The sequence below is a fragment of the Anas platyrhynchos genome, chromosome 6 (assembly GCF_047663525.1).
Source record: "Anas platyrhynchos isolate ZD024472 breed Pekin duck chromosome 6, IASCAAS_PekinDuck_T2T, whole genome shotgun sequence".
NCBI classification, from domain to species: domain Eukaryota; kingdom Metazoa; phylum Chordata; class Aves; order Anseriformes; family Anatidae; genus Anas; species Anas platyrhynchos.
Genome location: NC_092592.1, coordinates 24798234 through 24820091, shown reverse-complemented (window position 1 = coordinate 24820091; position 21858 = coordinate 24798234). Strand labels below are relative to the sequence as shown.

The 21858-nt window shown below is 34.1% G+C and overlaps 1 protein-coding gene across 12 annotated transcripts in view; it reads right to left on the bottom strand.

Annotated features, from left to right (window-relative positions):
- The window catches only part of MYOF (myoferlin), a 73013-nt gene that overhangs the window by 33302 nt on the left and 17853 nt on the right, over positions 1–21858 (bottom strand). For 5 of the 12 annotated variants that reach the window (XM_072039623.1, XM_072039627.1, XM_021268205.4 and 2 more), the window contains 19 exons: positions 19971–20079; positions 18609–18693; positions 16236–16399; positions 15568–15696; positions 14096–14158; positions 13936–13986; positions 12376–12406; positions 11778–11893; positions 10540–10666; positions 9684–9787; positions 8705–8773; positions 8547–8590; positions 7615–7697; positions 5415–5465; positions 3399–3523; positions 2825–2941; positions 2293–2470; positions 1330–1454; positions 697–803 (listed from right to left, as the gene is read on the bottom strand). In XM_072039623.1, coding sequence (XP_071895724.1) covers positions 697–803; positions 1330–1454; positions 2293–2470; positions 2825–2941; positions 3399–3523; positions 5415–5465; positions 7615–7697; positions 8547–8590; positions 8705–8773; positions 9684–9787; positions 10540–10666; positions 11778–11893; positions 12376–12406; positions 13936–13986; positions 14096–14158; positions 15568–15696; positions 16236–16399; positions 18609–18693; positions 19971–20079 — 1878 coding nt within the window. The remainder of the gene's footprint in view (positions 1–696; positions 804–1329; positions 1455–2292; positions 2471–2824; positions 2942–3398; positions 3524–5414; positions 5466–7614; positions 7698–8546; positions 8591–8704; positions 8774–9683; positions 9788–10539; positions 10667–11777; positions 11894–12375; positions 12407–13935; positions 13987–14095; positions 14159–15567; positions 15697–16235; positions 16400–18608; positions 18694–19970; positions 20080–21858) is intronic. The other 7 variants (XM_013093962.5, XM_005013603.6, XM_072039626.1 and 4 more) reach the window with 5 other exon arrangements.

Below are 21858 nucleotides of genomic sequence, written 5' to 3'. Positions count from 1 at the left end.
CTATGTTCATTTTTATTTTGGGTCTTCAGCTTGATAAATTAGTTCTCTCATTTCATGTTTTCTGTTATTTTCTCTAATGAATAATAACCATTCTCTCATTTTTCCTTTCCTTTTCTCATACAATTCCTTCCTCCCTCCTTTTAAACCCTAAGTGGCAACTCCTATTGCCTTCTCAGACCACTCCCATACATAGAGACATGTTGACTAAAGGATCCCTCAAAAACATCATCTTTATGGCCCTTAAGCTCTAAACTGCTTTTATATTTTTTGTTCTGTGCTCACCAGAAAATAATGAAATTTCTTCTTTCTTCAGTTTCACAAATAACTTTGAAATTTAGTAAACAAAACGTACATGAGGAATTCTAAAGAAGGAATGGTGACAGAGACAGCAGAGCGCCACAGTTTCACATTTGCAAAGTAACTCTTATTTTTTTTTCTTTCAAGACATGCTGTTTTATGACTGTCAATGACTAAGAATAGAGAATGATAAAACTAGACAGATGACTTCACTGGCAATATCTGTGCTGCTTTACTACTTTCAGAGACTTGGAATTGCAGTTTTCAGGTCAGTTCATAGCAGTAATCAGTTTTATAGTCCTTAGAATTTGCTTTCTGACTTAGCAAAGGCAACAGAGAAGATTCCAAGCAGGCCTAGAATGATAAGGCAGCAGATAAAAAAGAACAAGGTACTTTTACCTTGTATCTTCTGCAAGTTCATCAATCAGCTTCAACCACATCTCAGCTAATCGGTTTTCAGAAATTTTAGCCTGCATTCCTGATTTTAAGGTGGTTAAGTTGGATTGCTGTGGAATTTAAAATGAAAGGATTTATACTTACAATCTTCCATCATGATATTATAGTCAACTCAACTTTTAAGACTTTATTTGATCTCACTTATTTGTATGTATAAATCCCAAATCAAAAAAGACTAAGATGTTCAAACATGATACACATTTAAGAGGACTCTGTATATTCTTTCACACTTTATTTAACACCATATAATGTTGCACCTAACTTCCAAATCAATTACAGTTCCATGAACTTAACACGTCCCTAACTAATACGACTTCCTACCTGTGGGAATTTCCTGCATATTCAAGCATGAGAGCCTTGGTCCTTGTCAGAATACATAACTATGATTAGAAGTTCCATTTGTGACACTGTTCTATGTTTAATTTTGAATAGGAAAAAAGGAATTAAAAAAATTTTCCACAATTTGCTCAAAATGTCGCTTTTGATTATACCTGTTTTTTTCTTTAAAAACAAACAAACAAACAACAACAACAAAAACAACAACAGAAAACCATATCAGCAAAAAGAGTTACTTACCAGTCTTTCAACCATATTTAGGATTACATTCACCGGGTCTAATCTATGGCTTATGTCCTCCCAAAAGGAAGTCAGCGTTACCACTGGCTTTGTGTTCGCCCATGGCAAATAGTAATAATAATTACCTGGTGTGAAACATCTGTATGTTAGAACTCATGGCAGGGACACATACTGTACATTGTACAAGTTGCTCTTATGCACTATAATTCACGATGAATGCACGTGCTAGTCCAAACTTATCGAAGGATATAAATTTTTCAGCCAACAGAACATCTGCTGAATGTTAAGCTTTTACCTCAAAGTGTTTAAAAATCCAGGGGATATTTTAAATCATTAAATCATCTGTTAATATGTTCATTATTCTATCCAGTAACTTACTGACGTTGATAGAAAACTGATGTGTTTCTCTGAAATAAATTGTTCAAATAATCATTTTACCAGAGTAAAACTGATCACTTCATTTCATAGGCAGAAAAAATAATTCCTGCTGTTTGCATTTAATAAAACAAAACTTAAAGGCAAAGCATATTTTTTTTTCTGATCTGGGTAGGTTGTATTCTTCTAGGCTTCCAGACCCTTGGTTAAAAAAAATAAGTTTTTATTATTTTTTTATATCAGATGTTCTGATGGTATTTTTCCCATCTTAATCCCTCGCTTTTAGATACCTGTAAAATACTGTGATTTGTTTTCTTGCTAGTTTTCTTGTCCACATCTAGTGCATAGTCAAAGATCTCACTGAATTCTACAAAAAATCCTTTAATACCATCAGTAGGCTTTGCAGTGTTTATTAACAAAATGTAACTTTTCATCAAAGGTGATGAGGAACCAAACATTATTTTCAGACACATTTTCGGTAATTTTTACTGGGGTAAGAACTGTCATTCCAAAGCTAGAGAATAAACACCTTGCACCTTCAAAGGAGACCTTTACATGGCTTTATCCCCATACCAGCAGCATACTTACCGTCAAAAACAGCACGACTGTACTGAGTTGTTGATGCCAAAGGCTTACAGGTAGTATCAAACTTGTTGCCATAGTTACCAATGCTAACTTCAAACTGGATAGGCTCGCCAGTGTCTTGCAGCATGGTAGCAGAATGAAACACAGCAGCCAAGCAGAACTTTCGTCTGCGCTGGTATTTCTACAACAAGAACCTTGGAAGTTGTATTGACATGATTCTAAAATAGAATCCACTATCACAGAAAACGGTAATATTTTTTTCAATGGATAAAATTATTTTAATATTTTTGCTAGTTTCTGAGATGCACCAAAAGTCTGTATCTGTCGCATAAAAAATTACTGTTTGAGATTATAAAAATGTCTTAACATGTCATGCTGCCAGGGTCTGACATTTTTGTAACCACACCATAAAAAAGCACCACTTAATTCTAAGATTCAACTCAACTGCTTCAATTTTTAAGTCAAACCATTCTCCAAAACTAACCTGACAAGGCACATCTCCATTACCAACAGTAACAGTAAAACAAGAATTTACCTCAACAACCAGTATGTCATCATTAGGAATCATGTCTAACTTTTTATTAACAGGTTTGCTTTCAAGTACTGTTGATAGCTCAACCAGAATTCTCCCTCTGTAAGCAACTCCTTCTCCCTGTAAAATAATAAGACATTTAATCCAGTTTTATACCTTTCTCCTAAAATAACATAATCTTTCTTTAGCTGTACATGCTTCTAGCTTCACTTAAGTGTTCTCAAAGCTTCTGCAGGGGTATGCAAATATGTATTTGAACAAATGAAATAAACAAGTTAGGATTAATGAATACTGGAAGCAAAAAAAATATATGTAAGAAAAAAAGTGAGATAAGAATAAATGCATGTAGAGGTGCAGATAGTGAAAATTACCAAAACCACTGCTGCTCCTTCAAAAAATACATAACAAAACATAATATTATATCATACTACCTTGCTAATCATAAAGCCAAATTGTTATTCAAAAAGAAACACCAAAGGTAGCATAATGTGAAACAAACATTAAAATGAATGAATTTGTTAATTAAAAACAATTGGGTTTAATCTTTTTATTGAAAACAATGAATAAAGAAACTGACCTTTCCAAAGTTTAATTCATCGTATGGATCTGGGAATCCAGTGTATTCTCTTGGACTTCCATAAAAGTTTAGGTAACAAGGCCCAAATGTTGGTAAAAAGCCAACTTCCGTTTCTCCAGTGTTTGCTAACAGGAAAACATCAACATTTTAGTTTTGTTAATAATTCAGATCCAGAAAAGCAATCACCATTACTTTGAAATCCAACAGAACAAATGTTAGATGTTAGTCGGTATTAGTTATTAGTGAAATAAGAACACTATTTCTGGGTATGCAATATGAATTTAAAGTAGTTATATCAATTACTGTAATTTCTTCCTAACTTCCTCTGTTCTTGTACAGTATTTACAATATACTACTTCATACAGTAAAAAACCCCACAGAATAAACAGAACTTCTGCCCCAATCCGAATATCAGGTCTTCATTAATATGAAAGAGTAATATACTCTTATGTTAATGGAAAAACATCTTTTATAGAAATAAATGAAACTAAGTAACATGAAATTTGCATTCACTTAAGTGCACAGGTCATTACTGTTCTCGCTAAACAGCTACAATAAAGATACAAGCCATATCACAAAAATCTAGTATTTAGCAAAATTAATCCTACTGTTTCTAATGTAGTATATTTTTTCTGTGATTATACTTCATGGTAAAACACAGACTACTGCAGACTCTTTAACTGCTACAGTGCAGAACACTGCACAATACCTTTTAAATAAGTTAGAATTCATGCAAGATTGACAGTTTGAAAACTCAGTTAATTCTCAGTTAATTACTATAACAGCTTATAATACTTATAATATTATATTACTTATAATATTATATTATATACTATAATATGTAATAATATTATATTATATACTTATAATATTATAATACTTATAATATTATATTACTATAAGCTCCACTTTATATCCTATTTTTATTCCACAACTAAGAAAAAGTACTGCATAGTTATGACCAAACAGGAAAGGTTCTATAATCCATTTCTTGCTGTTTCCTAACCCTCATCTTGTTTAAATGATCCCGGTGTAAAACATATCAGAGTCAGGTTCTAAACTTTGCAACATAAATCACTTAGAATAATCTGCAGCACAATGAATGACACATTTATCACAGCAAAGGATAGCTGAGGTAAGAAGGTGAAAATAAAGGGTTATGCCTTCTATGATTGCCACAGCGACTAATAAGTGACAGAAATTAGTAATAAAAATTAATGTAATGTCTTGATATTGATACTTTTCTGTCAACAAAGACATTTAAAATCTGCAAAATATGAAATAAAGATTTGCACTTCTCTATCTTGCATTCTTTTGCTCTTTTTATTTATTTATTTATTGACATTTAGAAAGCTTATGGTCACATATTACAGAAAGCAATTTCAAAACACTACTTCAGCCTTCAATTTAAAATTACTTTATTACAAAAGAAAAATTATAAACAAAGTATCTGTGTGAATGAATGTGCTTGTTACCTTTGAACTGTGCTCCAACTTTATTTTCTTCTCACTACATCAATATTTAACACAAAATCTTTCAAAACTGGATGTTAACCTATAAAGTTACATCAAGCCACCTCTGCACAGGTTGTAACAGAATCAGATTTCATTTTTTCAAACTTATGCAGCTATCTAAGCATAATCAAAGCAAGCACTAATTATTTTATGCAGTTATTTACTTCTGTACGGCTCTGAAGCTGGAAACAGTTTTGATCTCACAGCTATGTTAAAAATTGCAAGCGATTGTTAGAGCACTTTAAAATTGAAGAGACTGCATAGTCAACTCTAAAACACAGCCTGAAGCACCAGCCAAACAGAAATATTTTCAAACCAGTTCCAATGCCAAAACTGTTTTATAAAGTTAGCAGTGTTTGATACTTTCTAATGACAATTGTGAAGTCCTTCACACAATTAAATAAATATATATATATACACACACATATATATATTTTAAGATGATGCATTGTCTCAAGCAATACTTCTGTTTGGGCAACGGAAAGAAAAAGCAGTAACAGACCAAGATATAAACCTTCATATGATGAAGCCCCAGTTCCCGAAGATGAAAATTCTATAGTATAAAAAGAGAAGATGTTATGTGACAGGGGACAATAGCATTTAAAAATAAATAAAACAAAAAGCCACCTGCTTTAAAAATACAGCTAAAGGCCTGAGAAAAAATAAAACTCAAGTGGGCTAGAATTTTGTTTCCTGATTACAATAACAAAGGTTTTTTGTACAAATTCCCAAGAAAAAAAAAAAAAAAAGAAAAAAGCATAAGCATATAGCTAACCCGAGAGATAACTGTTTTGTTGCCTGTTTCAGATTTGTACAGTCCCCCTCTCCAATTATAAAAAAAATTAAGAAAACCACTACATTTCATAGCCCATTAGGATGTCCTTATTTACTGAAGACTAGCTCAGTTTCCCAGTCCCTTAGAAGCTAGAACAGGCTTCAAGCAGTGATCTCCTGGAAAGATTACCAACTGTCATTTTACACAGAAATGGCCATTCCAATGTCAGTACTTCAACAGAGAGAGAATCTGCTTAGATTGATAAGCAAGGTATGACTCAGCAGCAGTTCAAGTTGCATATTCCTGTGAGTAGCACAAGTGATTTCTCCACAACTGAATTTTCCCCAACAGCCCAGCCTTTCTATCTTTAACTTCCCATTGCCTTTTTCTATAACCTTTGCTTTTGCCTCTGATTGTGTATGGGATACACGAAAACAATGTTTGCACAAAGCTGTACTTTCAACAGCAAATACTTTGAAGGGGGATGAATTATAAGCCTGAGGTTATCTGACTGAAAATACAATTCCATCTGATAAGATAATTAAATACTTGCTTAAGTCACTGCAGAACTGGAGCCACTCCTTTTGTTTTTAAACTCCTGACATAGCTACCAACTCAAGGACAAACTAGTCTGTTTTCAGACAACATGAATGTATCATATGTGTTTCATAAGCACAACAGAAAAAACAGTAATTTAGATCCTTATTGTGGAAATAGTTTTCCGTCAGTGTTCTACAAGCAGTAAGTACGCAAATAAATAAATGTAAAGTCTGTGTAAGTCTGTACTTTATCATATTGTATAGACACCTAATATGCCACACTATGTATATTAAAATGACAACGCAATTTTTTTTCTGGCTAAGTAACACAATAATTGTCACGGAGCTGGCTCAGTTGTATGAGAGATTCTGCTATAAAAATAAGATGGGATTATAGAAGTAGATCACCAAGATGTTATTAATAAAATGTTCACAACATTGTATTAGAACAGAAAAATAACAGGAAATGTGTAATTTAATGTTTCCCAAAATCTTGGCACAAAACTGCTTCTTATAACATTGTAAAGAATTGTTTTATTGAAAAGCTATAGTCTAACAAGGTCAACATATTAAGAACTTCATATCCTGCCTAACAAAATTTGTTTTCTTGCAGTTAATCAGTTCTGCCTTTTAATCTTTATGGAATCACAAATCTAGTCACCTAACTGAAGCACATAAGCTAGTTCTCTGCAATCATAGTATTGCAGACATTCCATTAGTTCATTGAAGCTACTAAAACAAGGGCTACTTAATAGTTATGTGGAGCACTCATATGATGAGAGGCAGTGCCAATTTCTATAAAGCTGCTGATCAAAGCAGTGACTGATCCAACTCCCCCCCCCCAACATCTGAAAGCAGTATAAAGGAAATGTGCAGGTGGTTCTAGATCATTCCTGCAGACTAACTATTCAGGAACATTCTCCTGTTTTTAGGTTCTCTTCCCAGAGAAAGCACAGACAAACTTATAAGGTGGCAAGAAAATCTTGTCTGTTATCACCCGATGAAGTAGTGATTATGAAACAGTAACTCTGGATTGTAAATGTTGTATTAAGAATCTTAGTAAATGTATGCATCTCACTAATGACACAGAGATCACATGGTTTTCTGAAGTTGGTAAAGAACTGGTTTGCAAATTTAATTGATTGATTATCTTCATAAGTAAAACTGATTTTTGAGGTAGTTACTGCAATTTGATGATGATGTGGTTTAAATGTTTTATTATTTTGAAAAGTCCCACTGTGTGTTTTCCATGTGCATTGTTTTGAAAACTCTGGAAATAAACTATCTTGTTGCCACAGAACTGAGAAACTACAGGAAACTAGACTTTCTTAGGAGCACTGACCCTTGCTATTCCTAATACCACAAGAGAAGATAGCTGAATCAGTTACCTTCAACTTCTCCTCCAGATGAAGCAATTTTTGAGAGACTTAAATATGTTGTTCCTACTATATCATTTTTTGTAAGACGATCCCTACAAAAAGAAAAAGATTTTAGTTAAACATAATACTGGCCATCCTACACTGAAGCGAGCCAAAGGCACTCCAAGATGGTGTATTCACATTTTGTATCACTTGGAATGCTTTAATATTACTAACAGAAGGCATTTAATTGATAATTACAAAAGTGAGCTGTATCATGAGGAAGTCATGCGAAGTACTGTAAAACTCTTAAAAACCTGGTAGAATTTCAGTAACCAACCTAGAAGCTGCTCTGTTGAAAAAAATCATTTGCTTCTCAGGAGTACAAGTAGTCAGCAATGTGCAAACCAGAGCCCTGTGATATATTCTGCCTTCTCCCCCGACCTATGCTTAATAAGTACAATCAGATATACAGGAAGAATAGCAACTCTATGGCTTACTAGTATTTGAACCACCTAAACCAGAACTCAAAATATGCTTCATGTTCTGAATAGCATTCAACAATACGTGAATAGGAAGATGATATGAGCATGACAAATGTTTACAGAACCAGACATTCAAATTTTACTTGATAATATAACAGAATTAATTATTTTTAAAAACATTAGTGACCCAGTTAGTGGGCACAAAACTAAGAAAGAAAAATGACAAGTGCATGTATTAGAAACATTACATTATCACCTAACTAGCAATAGTGCTCAGTGCTCACTGTACAAAAGTAACAATATTCCCATATTATGCTAATCACACCTATTGTAAAGAAACCATATTATTAAAATTACCTAAACACTTGTTTATATACTCTTGTAGATTAAGACTCCAACAACACCTGATACTTACAGAACCAGACTTCACTTAATATAATTTATGTTGTCTAGTACTTTGATTAAGTCGTAACTCACCAGTCAACAACTGCAAGCTTTATTTTCTCACACATTGAAGGAAACTGAAAAAAAGCAATGATAATAAAATAACTCATTACTTATTTCAATACTGTAATGTTAATGCCCTAGATTCCAAAAGAATGCCAATTTTCTGAAGAAATGAGAAAAAAACTGACCTTGACTTGAAGATAAATAATTTGGTTCCACTCTGGGTTAGCATTTTTCTCAATTATGTTTGTGCAAACCTAAAAAATAAAAATCAAATACATAGCATATCAAAGATATAACAGAAAAGCATATACTAGCTATGATTTAGGATCAATCGTATTCTAATTAGTGAGGGAGTAGTAAACGCTAAATGCTGAGAGGTTTATGCTCCAATCAGCTTTCATTTGGTAAATACTGCTAAACTGACCTACATATACAATGTTGATGGCTATTGGATGCAAAATAAAATTTTGAAACTGTGTTTAAACCTGAGGCTGGAGTTGCCTTAAAAAGAAAAAAGCTTGTTATTTCCACTAGCTACAAGAAAGATGCTTTCACACTAGTACTGATCTGTTATCACAGCAGAGAAGTAAGACATAGGAATGACTTGATTCCAGATTATTCAATGTAGATTTTAGAGAGAATGAGGAATATACTCTATGGGAAAGACTATACTAATTATTGGTAATATCTGCTGAAGATTCTCTATGTTTACTGGGGGTGTTGACCTGATTATATAACATAATAAAGGACTGACATTTTTCCTCTTGAAGAATGTCTAGCTATGAATATAGGCTGTGCAATTAGGCTTCAGCTCAAATTTGGTATTGTGAGGAGCGTATTAGTCACAAAATGCACAAATGCTGTTAATCTGTCCAGAAAAATCTGCACCATCAGTTACAAAAACTGATCAGGAACAACCAGTAGGTAAGAAATCTGGCATGCATAATTTCCTAGCATTTAATCATACATTCCTTTTCTTAGTCAACAACTTTGCACCCATTCTACTATACCTCGTAAGTTTGTCCTCATTCTAATAAGTGAACTTTAGGGCTAATACTTCTTTATTTCCATAATTTAAGTAAGTTTAAAAATGTATATTGGCATATAAATTCTGTTCTCAGGACTGTGACTAACATAAAGTGATTCAGGTATTTACTCAATTACCTTTTTTCCAGCAAAGGAAACTTCTACAAAGGGATCCACCAGATTTTTCTTGTCTGCTTCTCCTCCAAATATTTCCTTTACAGTCTGTGCAAAAGCATCATCCACTGCACAGAAGTTTCAAAACAGAAATAAGTGTTTATGCTTTTTTTTTTTTTTAATTATTATTATTATTATTTTAAACTCGCCATAGCAATCCCTCCAAAATTAACCAATTTACAGATCTAGGTAGGATGAAGTCTAATCTGATGAACAAAGTTGTGAAGAGTAAGAATCTACCAGTGAAAATGGAGAGTTTAGGCTTCAGTGAAATTTCAATAATATAAATTTTTGAAACATCCTACGGAGTGCTCATGCGCTCCTCAATTTAGGGGCATAGTTGTATTTGAAAAAAATTTACTCAATTACCTGTAGACACAGTCACTTGTTGTCACAGATAAAGGAAGAAGTCATGCTAAGATGGATGAAACTGAAACATGCACTATATACTCAAACTAGACATGCACAGAACATCCAGCATACCTGCAGATCATCTGGACTCGAATCTTAACTTCTGTGATTGGACATAATCTAATGAAGATGACCACTACCTGAAGCAATGTGGCCCACTCAGCAACAGAGGAACATTACTCATCTAGTGCGTAACATTAAATTAACGATTACAAGAATTAAGTAGACTTCCTGAGTATTACCAAAGAGCTTGAAATAGGCTACTTAAACCATCACAGAATTGTTGGCTCAAATAATGATGTAAAACGCTCAAGATGTGTTATGTTCATGGAATGTTTCCAAACAGCTGTCACAGGTATTTCTAATGGCAATCGAATACACCAATGGACAAGTAATAAGACTGATGTACTTTGTGGAATATCCTCAGCTCTGTAGATTTTGAGAAGGAAAGTGACCCATCGAAGTGCAATTCCAGCTGGTAATAACAGATTGCTCTCCACATCATCACTTTCATTATCTCTTTCCCTTTTTTCAACCTGTTGGGAGATATATTGGCACATAGTATCTGGTATGTAAGAAAGACGAAGTAATCTATAAATTTAAGGCGATGAGTTAAACTGGTGCTCACAACATCTTACAGGTAGAAGACTGTGTCAGTTTCATTATAAAGAATGAGACTTCATTGAATTATCAAACTATAAAAAATAATTATACTCAAACTATTTTATTTATATTTTAATCTGTATGCTATTCAACTGTAGAAGCCTACTATAATAACACTTCTGAAAACATCATCTGATGATCATTATTGCACTCATGCGTAAGACCAGCTGTGAAATTTTCATACCTATCTCAAGATGAATATTGTGGTAAGGAATCTAACTATAATTAGAAAATACATACAATTCTGATATAATTTACCAAAACTTACTGCTTCCTCCCTTAGAAATAAACAGGAGATCAAAAATGTCACCACAAATAACTACAAATATCCTTGTGATGTCAAGAATCATGAAGACAGCCTGATCTCTACAGGTCCCTTCCAACCCAAAACATTCTATGATCCTATAATATTGAACAAGAAGGATATATTCCATGGTTGTAGTGACATTACATTTAACTAAGGAGTAGCAGAATGTATAAATCTTAATCAGGAATAACAGCAGTATTGGAACTACAACAGTCAAGTGAGAAAAAAAGTTACAGAGAGGGCTTATTTTTACCTTTACAAGACAACAGACAGTTAAAGACTGAATTGTTAAAAGCAGAAGTTACTTTTAACATGTTTTCCTATACATCAAATTAACTCATGCCTAAACTGTAATTATTGATGGGCCTGATTTTCACCTGGTAAGTATTTGGAGCTTTCTGGTACTCAGGTTTCTCTGCAGGCTTGTCTATATTATACAGTAGTCAAGACATCCCTGAGTTAGTCCTGGAACTGATATCAGTATGCTGCTCAGTCTGATGAGATATGCTAAGAGGAATTACATATTAGCTTGCATGTGACATCAGGCTAACAGATCTGTGCTTCTTCCAGGACACAGAAGTTACATGCTGCTTACAGAGGACGTTATACAGAGCTGTGAGGGGGAACATGAATTATCAAGGGTGGATAAAGAAGAAAAGCATGTAAATCAAACTTACTGGTGGCTCATCTCCAGTTCCTAGGACAAACATGCTAACTTTCATATAGCCTTTAGCTCCTGAGCTTGTATCCTCAGGATCACTCAGCAAAAGCCATTTTCTCATGACTGCATGGCCTAAAAATGAACGTAAAACACCCCTAGTAACATCCATTAAATAAAAACAGAAATCAATGTCAAAGCCAACTGCTCCAAAAAGCCTACTTTATCCTACAAGTACTTATTTTTAAAATTTATCCTTAGACAGGTCTGAATATCGCTATTCAAAACAGGAAATCTAGCGGTGTTAAAACATTAAGTGGCACACTATTTCACAATTTACAAATACTTTTGCATCATCTTTTTTTTTTTTTTTGGTCTTTGATACCAAAGCTAATATACAAATTTTATGTGCTTGTTCTTCATCTTGAAATCATTGAAAGGAACTACATATTGTTGGATTTATTTTTTTTTGTTTATACGTTAAGCAGCAATTTCAACTTTCCATTTACTTACATTTTCACTTTAGAAATAGTAATGAAAATGTTTCAATTCCAAGTTTTAACAACTCAAGAACACTTTTCTTCTAGGAAAGAAGCTCTGAGGTAGCTGTTACTTACCAGGTTCATCATAAACATAGCCAACGTCAATCTGCAATAAAGATCAAAGGCATTATATCTGAAGAAATACTAGAACAGGGAAATGCTAGGCAAGTCCTCCACACTTTTTCCAAAGTTTGTCACAAACAAGAGAAAGTTTACATAGCATATTCTTGGGATGAGAAAGAGAAAATGCTGTACATTTACAAAAAAAGAATTTTGAATGGGTAGAGCAATCAAGAAGAAAATGCAATAAAAATGGATACAAACTAACAGGTTGCTCCTTCCGTCCTCAGATCCCCTGCTTTCCCATTTATTGGAGACAGAAGATGGGGCTAATTACTTCTTCTTAAACTCCTTATGTTCCTCCATTATTTTACGTTCATACAGGCTTTTCAGAAATCTTTTTTCCCTTATTTCCTTATTTCCTGCTCAGCATCCTGCTCAGTTTGGTTGCAGAAATTAAGCTTTTTTTTTTTTTTAATGAGTAATTTAATTTCTCTTTTTATAAAAGGTGAGCAATTTTTTCCCCACTGTGTCAAACCTAGACAAGATTGCACATGAACCCCTACTGTATTGATTGTATCAGGTTTTAAACATGTTCAGGAATGTTTACTCATGGCAACTGGGCCAATATTCCTTGCAGGTCTGAAAAAGTCATTTTCTAAAAAGAATTGCTCTTGGGGTTTCTTCCTGGAATGCACATGGGAACAGAAAGCATCTGAATGACATGCTGTCACCTGCCTGTTCCTATTAGTCCTTCAGTCCTTCATAGAGAAATATACCTGTCTGAATCATTAGAAATTACATGGTAAAACAAGCAGCACAGAGCAAAACCAAGCAAGCTTCATCTAGAGAGGAGCGCTCTTCCACATGTACATATTTTCATGAAAAGGTGATCCAGAGATGTACTGAATTTTTGCAGTACAAAATAAGCAGACACAAAAGACAACCAACACTGACACTGGAAGTGTTATAATAGGGGATCCCAGCAACTACTACAATTGTCATGTGAATACTTTGTCTATACTGCCTTAGGATACCTTCAATAGGCAGATGTTCATCTCTCAATAGTGACTGTAATGCATACAAATAAAAACAACACCAACATGAGAAGGGCAGAAATTAATTTAAACTTTTCCATGATTTTCACTTAACAAATTTCTGACAAAATGACCTTTCCACATCACTTGAGAATGTGCATCTTTACGCTGACATGTGCATCATATTCTGCCTAATAAAATTATTTCTTCAGGCCCTACCTCATACCAAAGAATCACCTTGTTATTTTTCAAGTGAAACATTTACCTTTTGGAAAATACATTTTTTCTCTTGGGTACAAGTGAAAGAACTTGGTAAATAAAACAAAATTTTCTTTAACAATAATCATCCACTCAAATCAGAAAACTGATTATCAGTGGTTAGAACAACCAGTCTCTAGCATAACAAGCAAGACATCACTAGGTAACCTTTGGCCCCATGCTAAAGCAGTATAATTTTGAATTTTTAAAACAAGGACTTAAAAAAATTATCTCATTTTCTTTAATTTAGTCAAGATACGGAGGTTGGTTTCATGCTCACCTTAAACTCTCCCATTAGACAGTCTGCTCGTAGAGAATAAGAATCATACACCTATAAAGATAGATATGAAACAGGAATGCTCCTAAACTTCACAGTGAAATGGCCAGACAACCCCATATGCATCCAGCTGCCCCTTGGAACATGCACCATTTTTTCTTACCCGAATGCTAATTGTTTCATCAAGCAACTCCAAAGGAGTCATGTGGACATTGTAGAAAAATAGCTGTTAAGGTAAAAACAAAAACAAACAAACATTTTGAAACAGAAAATGCCTCACATAACTCTCTGAATAGAAAATATGAAAACATGATTTTAAAAGGCTTTTGAAATATGCCTGCTAAAATACTATCAGCCTGGCTCCTTGTTGGAAACATTATCTGATAATTTAGTGCAGAATTAAAAACCGAACTAGGTAAATAAACTTAGTATTAAAATAGAAGACAAAGTCAAGACTTCCATTTGAAAGAATGTAGTAGTAGGTATAGTCCTGTTGTAAACTATCAGCATCGCCCTTGCTCTGCACTTCATAGTGTTCTCAGGGGAACAGCTTCTTTACTATAAAAGTTATTTGTTCTCTGGGACATTCAATCCTGGTCTAGTCATCTCTGTTGTACCTGTCAAACTAGTCTTTAGTGTTCATGACGATAAGCGATTGTAATGATTTGCATCTGTGAAATGGCTATTGTAAAAAAACTGATAGTCTGATAGCATGAAGATAAATATACTATTTAATAGGTTATTTGCTTTATTGATAGCATATGCTTTACTAAGTTTGGTCTTTGAGACCAGAGATACTTCAGTCAGTACTCTATCCAACAACAGAAAAGGAGTAAATAAAAATGGCCCCACCTCTAAATACTGAGACTGACTAAAAATTGATACAATGTGCACGTGATTTTCTCCCCTTCCTTTCCCTTCCCTTCCCTTCCCTTCCCCCCTCTTTTCTTTTTCCCTACCAATGCTTAATTAATTTTAAATGCTACCTACAGCTTAGTTCAAGTCTCAGTCTTTTCACTACATTCCTTGTTTTTGCCTGCATGAGTTAAATGTCCACATGTTTACTGTTCCAAACACAGGATCATTTATTTTTGTGCTGTTTATACTTTTATGTTTATAAATTCCTTCCAGCCATTTCCATATGTTTGATGTACAAATCCCTGTCTGGACAAAAATCTAGCTGTGCATTTACAGATCATGTGTAGCAACACAAAGGCTTTTCCAGATTCTGTGTAGCAGTCTTACTTACCCAAAGCACTGTATGGAAAGCTCAGCTGCAAACACCAAAAGAAGACTACAGTGATTTCCTAATTTTTCAGTGATTTTATAACCTATTCAAAGCCCTTGTTATGTCACATGGCCGATCATATCAAAGAACAAGTTCCATATGTCTCAGTTGAAGTTTGATTTCTTTCTAGATAGTTTGCTAGGACTGCCAGAAATAGTGATGTTGCATTTACTAATGTGAATACATAAATAAAGGGACTGGGTACTTGGAAATTCATGTTAGTCACATTATCCTTAAATATTACAAAATTATTATTTATTGACTATAATGAAAGCTGTGATAACCATTTTTTCCTCATTTGATGGCATCAACCTTTCAGATGAATTTTTTTTTTTTACAACACTTACTTCATCAAAATATGGGTTGTTTCCTCTTTTGATTCTTGTTCGGTGTGTCTGACCACAAACATGAACTTTGACAACCGGTTTTATGTTATTTCCAGGCAACTGACGACCTTCGATGACTCTAACACGAATCTGAATAAATATAAATAAACAATAATGAAAATTAAACATCTGTATTAACTCACACCCTATGCTTTCTCTGTTGACAACAATTTCTCAGTATGCCACCAAAAAAGTTAACCAGCACCTGAAGTTGCTGGCAGATACACTTTTAAGCATAGATAGACTTTTAAAGCATCGACTATGACAGCAAGTATAATTTCACTTGACTTTTTCAAAACAAGTTGGAGGTAAGTTTTGCAGCAAGGTTTTTTTTTTAACATGCTTTTACTACTTATTTTTAAAGGTGCTATTTTAGCTTGTTATCTACAGATGTATAATAAATAAGGTTTACCCAGATTTCAGTCAAATGTTCAAAACTGGACATCTCTGTAACAGGCACTTTTGAAAAATAATTTGGAAGTACAGGCTTTCAAGCAAAGTGATTAATTGTTTCTACAGTCTATTAGCTTTGCATGATCTGACATAAATTATACTCAAGACAATGTGAAAGGAGTGATGTCATGACAAGTCAGAAAAAGGCAACATGCAATATTTAATAAATCTATTACCTGGAAATCTTGTGGTTTGTTAGAAAGGATTCTCCGTGTTTTCTTTCCTTTGGTGATGCGCCTAGCTAGCTGGGCTTCCTTTGTGCCACTTGGAACTGTTGTTGTGACGTTACCAACAGGACCATCCATGCCATCTTCATAATCTCCATCGTCTTCTCCATCTGCTACAGTTAAAAAACATTGCAGTCAATAAACAAATAGTACAGCTTAATATTGAAGTTCTAGGAATAAGAGTCTGATATACGAGAGTTATACTGTAATTTTATTATCGTCTCATTTTAACAAATGCATTTATTTATTTTTTGCTGACATGCTTCCAAATCCTTTTGGAAGTTAGTTATTTTAACCTGCTTAAGAATAAATTTATATCCTAACCAAGCTAACCACAGGTCTGTCCCACTTCAGAATGCAGATTATCTAATACAATTCCTACATACTTTTTTGAATCAAACAAGTTCAGTAAAGTGCAATTCAGTTGTAATTAATCATCATGAGAATATCACCAGAAGCAATTACTTTCATTCCAGTTAAAGCTATTTTTCCTAGAAGCAAGAATAGGCTCTAGCATAGCATCTGAAGTTTTTACCTCAGAGCCTTGAAAATATGAAGATATTTAGGGTTTCTCAAGGGTGAATAGTGCCATCTTAAATAAAAATATGAATCCCCCTCCACAGCATTTAACTGTGGAATAAAGGGAAGTTTTTTAGTAAGTCTCTTCAATGACAGTTCTGAAATCACAGCAGCTCTGTGGAAGACAGTTCTATATCAAACAGTGAAATTCCAGCACTGCAAAACAGAATCCATAAATATCTAGACCACAAAATTGTTTAATTCCCTTGTGTTTCTAGTTTCTTTTCTTAAACGGAGGACAGTGAGTATGGTAAAACCTACAGTAAGAACAAGCTGTGCATCTGGTGGCTAGCATTAACAATGTTTATTAACTTTGTGAGTGAATTTGTCAACACAGGGTAATGAACACTTTGCATAATGAATTCATCAGCAGTTCTTGCAAGAGACATGTAAAACCACAAAGACTGACATACCATCTACTTGACAACTGGAAAACTCCACCTCCCTAACATTTTTCAGATTCATCTGCCCTGATGGACACATGCAACTGTTTGATTACACATCCCAACTTAGCACTTCATTTTTAATTTCCGAAAAGGAACTGCAGCAGTCACAACTGGGGAGGTGACTTTATTTCATGGGAAATAGGTATTTACAATAATGAACTAAGGTGTGTTTGCTAACTGGCACTGAAATAATTTTCACACAGTTGCTGGATACTAGCTAAAAGCCTGCTGTGTTCTGTTTATCTGTATTACCTTATAGTTCAAATATAAGTGCATTTTTAAAAGGCTATCAAAATAATCTCATACAAGTCAAATAGTATTTTTAGCCTGCAAGTCCAGATTTCAATGTAATATTGCAAAGTTTAGTAATTTAACACACAACTTTTCTGTTTACATTACCTAACCTTCCACTCCTCAAGCACACCTCTCAGTGGAATCAAAATTTCAGGAGATTCTTCATCTCTAATTTTTTTCCGTCTTATGTAACTCTCTATCAGCAGATAATGGCCAAACTGATTTATTTTTTCCTCAAATGCATCAAATTCTTTACATTTAATTCTGCACAAGCACAGCCTGGCTATTAGGGTAATTATTTGCCTGTCAACTGAAGAAATCTGTTGTTACTTCACAGTTCTCCCATAAGACTGAAAAAACAGTGGATCTCAAAAACACTCTCAGAAAAAGACTGGGTAAAATTATACATCAAGACAAAAGAATATTCCCTACAATAATTACACGGACTACTCAAGTATCAAGCCTAAAATAAGATACAGAAGTGTATTTCAAAACTTACTTATTCTACAAAAAAAAAAAATTAAGAAAATCTTTTCATAAGGCTCCAACATAGAAATATGTTTTTCAAAAAGTGCAACTTCCCTGCTTATTTTTCTTACCTCTGCAGTAAGCTGATAGATAACTGCTATTTCTTTGAGCATTAAAAAATATATATAATATGTATATAATGTATATATAAAAATCTTTAATTCTTTAACAAAAGCCCTTTTGAAAAGCTTTTAAACAAAGTTATTCTTTTGTAACTCAATTCCACTGGAGAAAATGAAGCTAAAAACATTTTGTGCCAGGAAATTCCAATTTTCCTCCTAACTGTAGTGCTGAATCATCCTTAATTTCTTTTTAAATCACTATTTGGCAGTCTTGGCATGCTTGCTTCTGGTTAGTATTATTTTATATATATTTTTTTTGGTGGCGAACAATTCTGTTTAATCACTTTCTTGCCTTATCTTACATATTTCCATGATCTTTTAACAACAATGTTCTGAAAACAAGGTTGAAATACCTTCTTGTGTATTGGTCCCTCCTGGGTCATTTGGATTTGCAGGTCCTGCTGGTGGCTCATATCCTACTACCAAATCAATTGTTGCCTATAGAGAAATACACGGTTTTGTATGAAGCACACAGTATTCACAACAATTCATTTAAAGCCGTTAAGTCGTTCTAACACTGAACATGAGCAGTAACTATTCATGGTCACAGCAGGGTTTATAATAAAGTTTCAGCTTATTAGTGAACGAGTAAACTGATAGTAAGCTATACATAGATACAAACAATAAAGGCTGAAGAAGTTCCAGGTAATGGAATAGACTCTAAAATTATATTTAGAGAATGGGATTGCAGTGTTTATATTTAGAAAAAAACTGTTAAAATGCATGCATATAAGATGTGCAACAAATATTAATATATTTTCACAACGCTGATGGCAGATTAGGTGACATCCTAAATTTACAAATGAAAAAGGCAGAGAGAAATAACACTATCTAACCAACAACTTAATAAGTCTGAACCGTAAGTAAAATTTCCTATCTGGCTCTCCTAATTGCTTGTTCATACTTCCATCCTGGAAAAAAAATATGATGTCATTTTCCACTGTAATTACAGAATTGTTTTTTAGTGTTTGACTGTGTTTTTGCATTAATGAATAAAACATTATTCCTAGTTGCCACAGTGACATGAGGAGTCAGCAAAACCACCACAACCCTGTGACCAACTAACCATGATATTAAACTACAGCTGAAGAGATACTGAAATTACCCTTTTAAAGCCTCTTATTGAGGACTGGAATGTAGTATGAAGTGGCTTAGCAGCCAGTCTGTGCAAACAGTAAGGTCCCAGTTCTAGACGCTACTTTTATCAGATATCAGTTAATCACTCTTGTAAATTTAAACACATCCTAAACTAAGTTAAGCAAGTTCTTGCCTAATTTTCTGAACTGAGCTGGAAGTAAACATGCACGTGATTATGTTCTTCTTAGAGTCAGCATTATGACGCAGGTGGGTATTAGAAAGAATACAGCAAGAAGTGAATATGGAACTGTTATTTAAGAAAATGCTTTTTCTTTCTTTCCTTCTTTATTTTTTTTAATACCAGGCTCATTTTCACAGTATCTATAACACATGTATACAAATATATAGTTCATACAGAGAAAATTGTTTATTTAAAGAATTATCCTTGATATTAAACTTGGCGTAATTACATTCTGTTATAAATTACATCCGTCTGAGGCTTTTGCTACAAAATTGCAACAAATTTAATCTATACAGTTTAAAAAAAAATTTGGAAGTATGTTTATATCACTATTAGTTCTGTTGCTGAAGCATTTTGATCAAGAATATAGAAAAAGAAAAAAATGTGAGCCACTCACTCCAGTTTCTTGTCCCCTTTCGTTTAGCAGAGGTATGAGTTTGAAGGGAAAAGATCTGCTTTGGTTACCTACAAGATCCTTAAGTGCTATGGATGCACTGCCAATTAACCTGAAATGAAGTGAAAATCATTATTATAATTCAAGTATACATCAAACAGAAGTTTCATTTTATCCTTTGCTTGTGTCTGTCAACCAAATGATTCCAGCTGTGACTTGAAAACCCAAGACAAAACAAAAGATCATTGCAAATGTTATCTAATGACCGAGTAGTACTGATTTGTATTTTTTGTTTCACTGAACTTTAACATGCTGTCTTCTTTCCTGAAGACACACCATTAACCTAAATGTTAAAAAGGTTAGAGGTTAAACATCTAAATTTTAAAAAAGATGTATATTTTTTATAATTATTTTCTGTATAACCTTTAGCAGCTACATCACTTGTTTCTTCCACAGAGTTCTCACTGGTAAACTACAGGATATAATACGTTCTTCACCTATGTAGTTTTATATTCTCTTAGATGAGAAGTCCTGTATGAAGATATTACAGCTGTATCACACAAAAACTGACACAAAGACATACATGCATCTCTGTACTGAAAGCAATGAAATAGAACAAACGCAGTCAACGTGCTTACTACATTCTTCACAAAATTAATCTTCTTGCCCATACTCTACTTTTTGGAATAGGTTCATCTGCTTGCCTCTAAATTCTCCAAATGTATCCAAATTAGATATGGCTCATGGGAGTGCTACCAACAGAATATGCCCAGGAGATAATGACTCCTGTGGTAGACCCTGCCTCCTTTGGGTCAGCATTTGTCACCCTCATCCTCCTTAAAAAGCGAAAATTGCATGTACTTTTAACCTCAGAAACGTCTTTTAAGCAGACTTTCTAACAGTGTGGCATTGGTCTCATGATTTCTGGCACTGCCTTTATTTACCATAGCATGCAGTAACTGCTTACTCCAATAATGAAGTGGATTATCGGAATAACTGAGATTGTTGCCAGTGAGAAAATCCCAAGATAATTTTACTTTGTAAATATTATAGAGAACATTTTCAAACAAAATACCAATTTTGCAGCTGAAGTGGGGAAAAAAGGACCCATAAGCACACAACGAAAGTGAGGTCCCTTTGAGTAGATTACAGTGCTTCTTCACGGAGAAGATAAGGATTCTCTGCAACAGGATTATGCTGGGTCTATGCAGCTCTCCCTCTCCCTACTTCTACAACTATCTCCATGACAGGCTCAGAACTTCTCTCTGCTTCCCTGCTGACCCTTCTTGTTTAACTTGTGACCCTCTGGACATTCTGTTTCCCAATCTAGCTTTCCTCTCCTTGTCTTAACTTCCCTCTTGCATGTCTTTCCCTTTCTTTGTTTGTTGTATCTTAAAAAACACCCAGCTCTGCTTTCAACCTATGGTCAATTCATTTTTATCTGCCAGTTCACTGAGCACATCGTTTACATCTGACTGGGGATGCTCCACTTCAGGTCTGAGAACCTCTTCAGTCCATCCTGTTCTCCCCAGCTAGACTGAGAAAACTTGTAAAAATCTCTAATGAAGTCTTCTCAGCTAAATTTCAGGGTCTACAACACTGTCTTGACTGAGCTATCAGCACATTGATACCATCATTCACACACTTTTCCTTCAAGCCTTAGCTTTCATTTAGGTTCCATAGGTCTTTCCTACCCTCCTTACCTCTTTCTGTCTAAAAACTTCTTTAGTTTGTCGCAGGACTTTAGAAGTGAAAGGATATAAATAGAGTACTAGGCTCAGTCTCCTGCTCTCTTAGGTGTCAACATAATCTTAGTCCCTTTCCACACAATATTGTCATTAAACTGGGTTATGAATTAATATTCACAATCCTCTCTTGCAGAGCTTTTTAC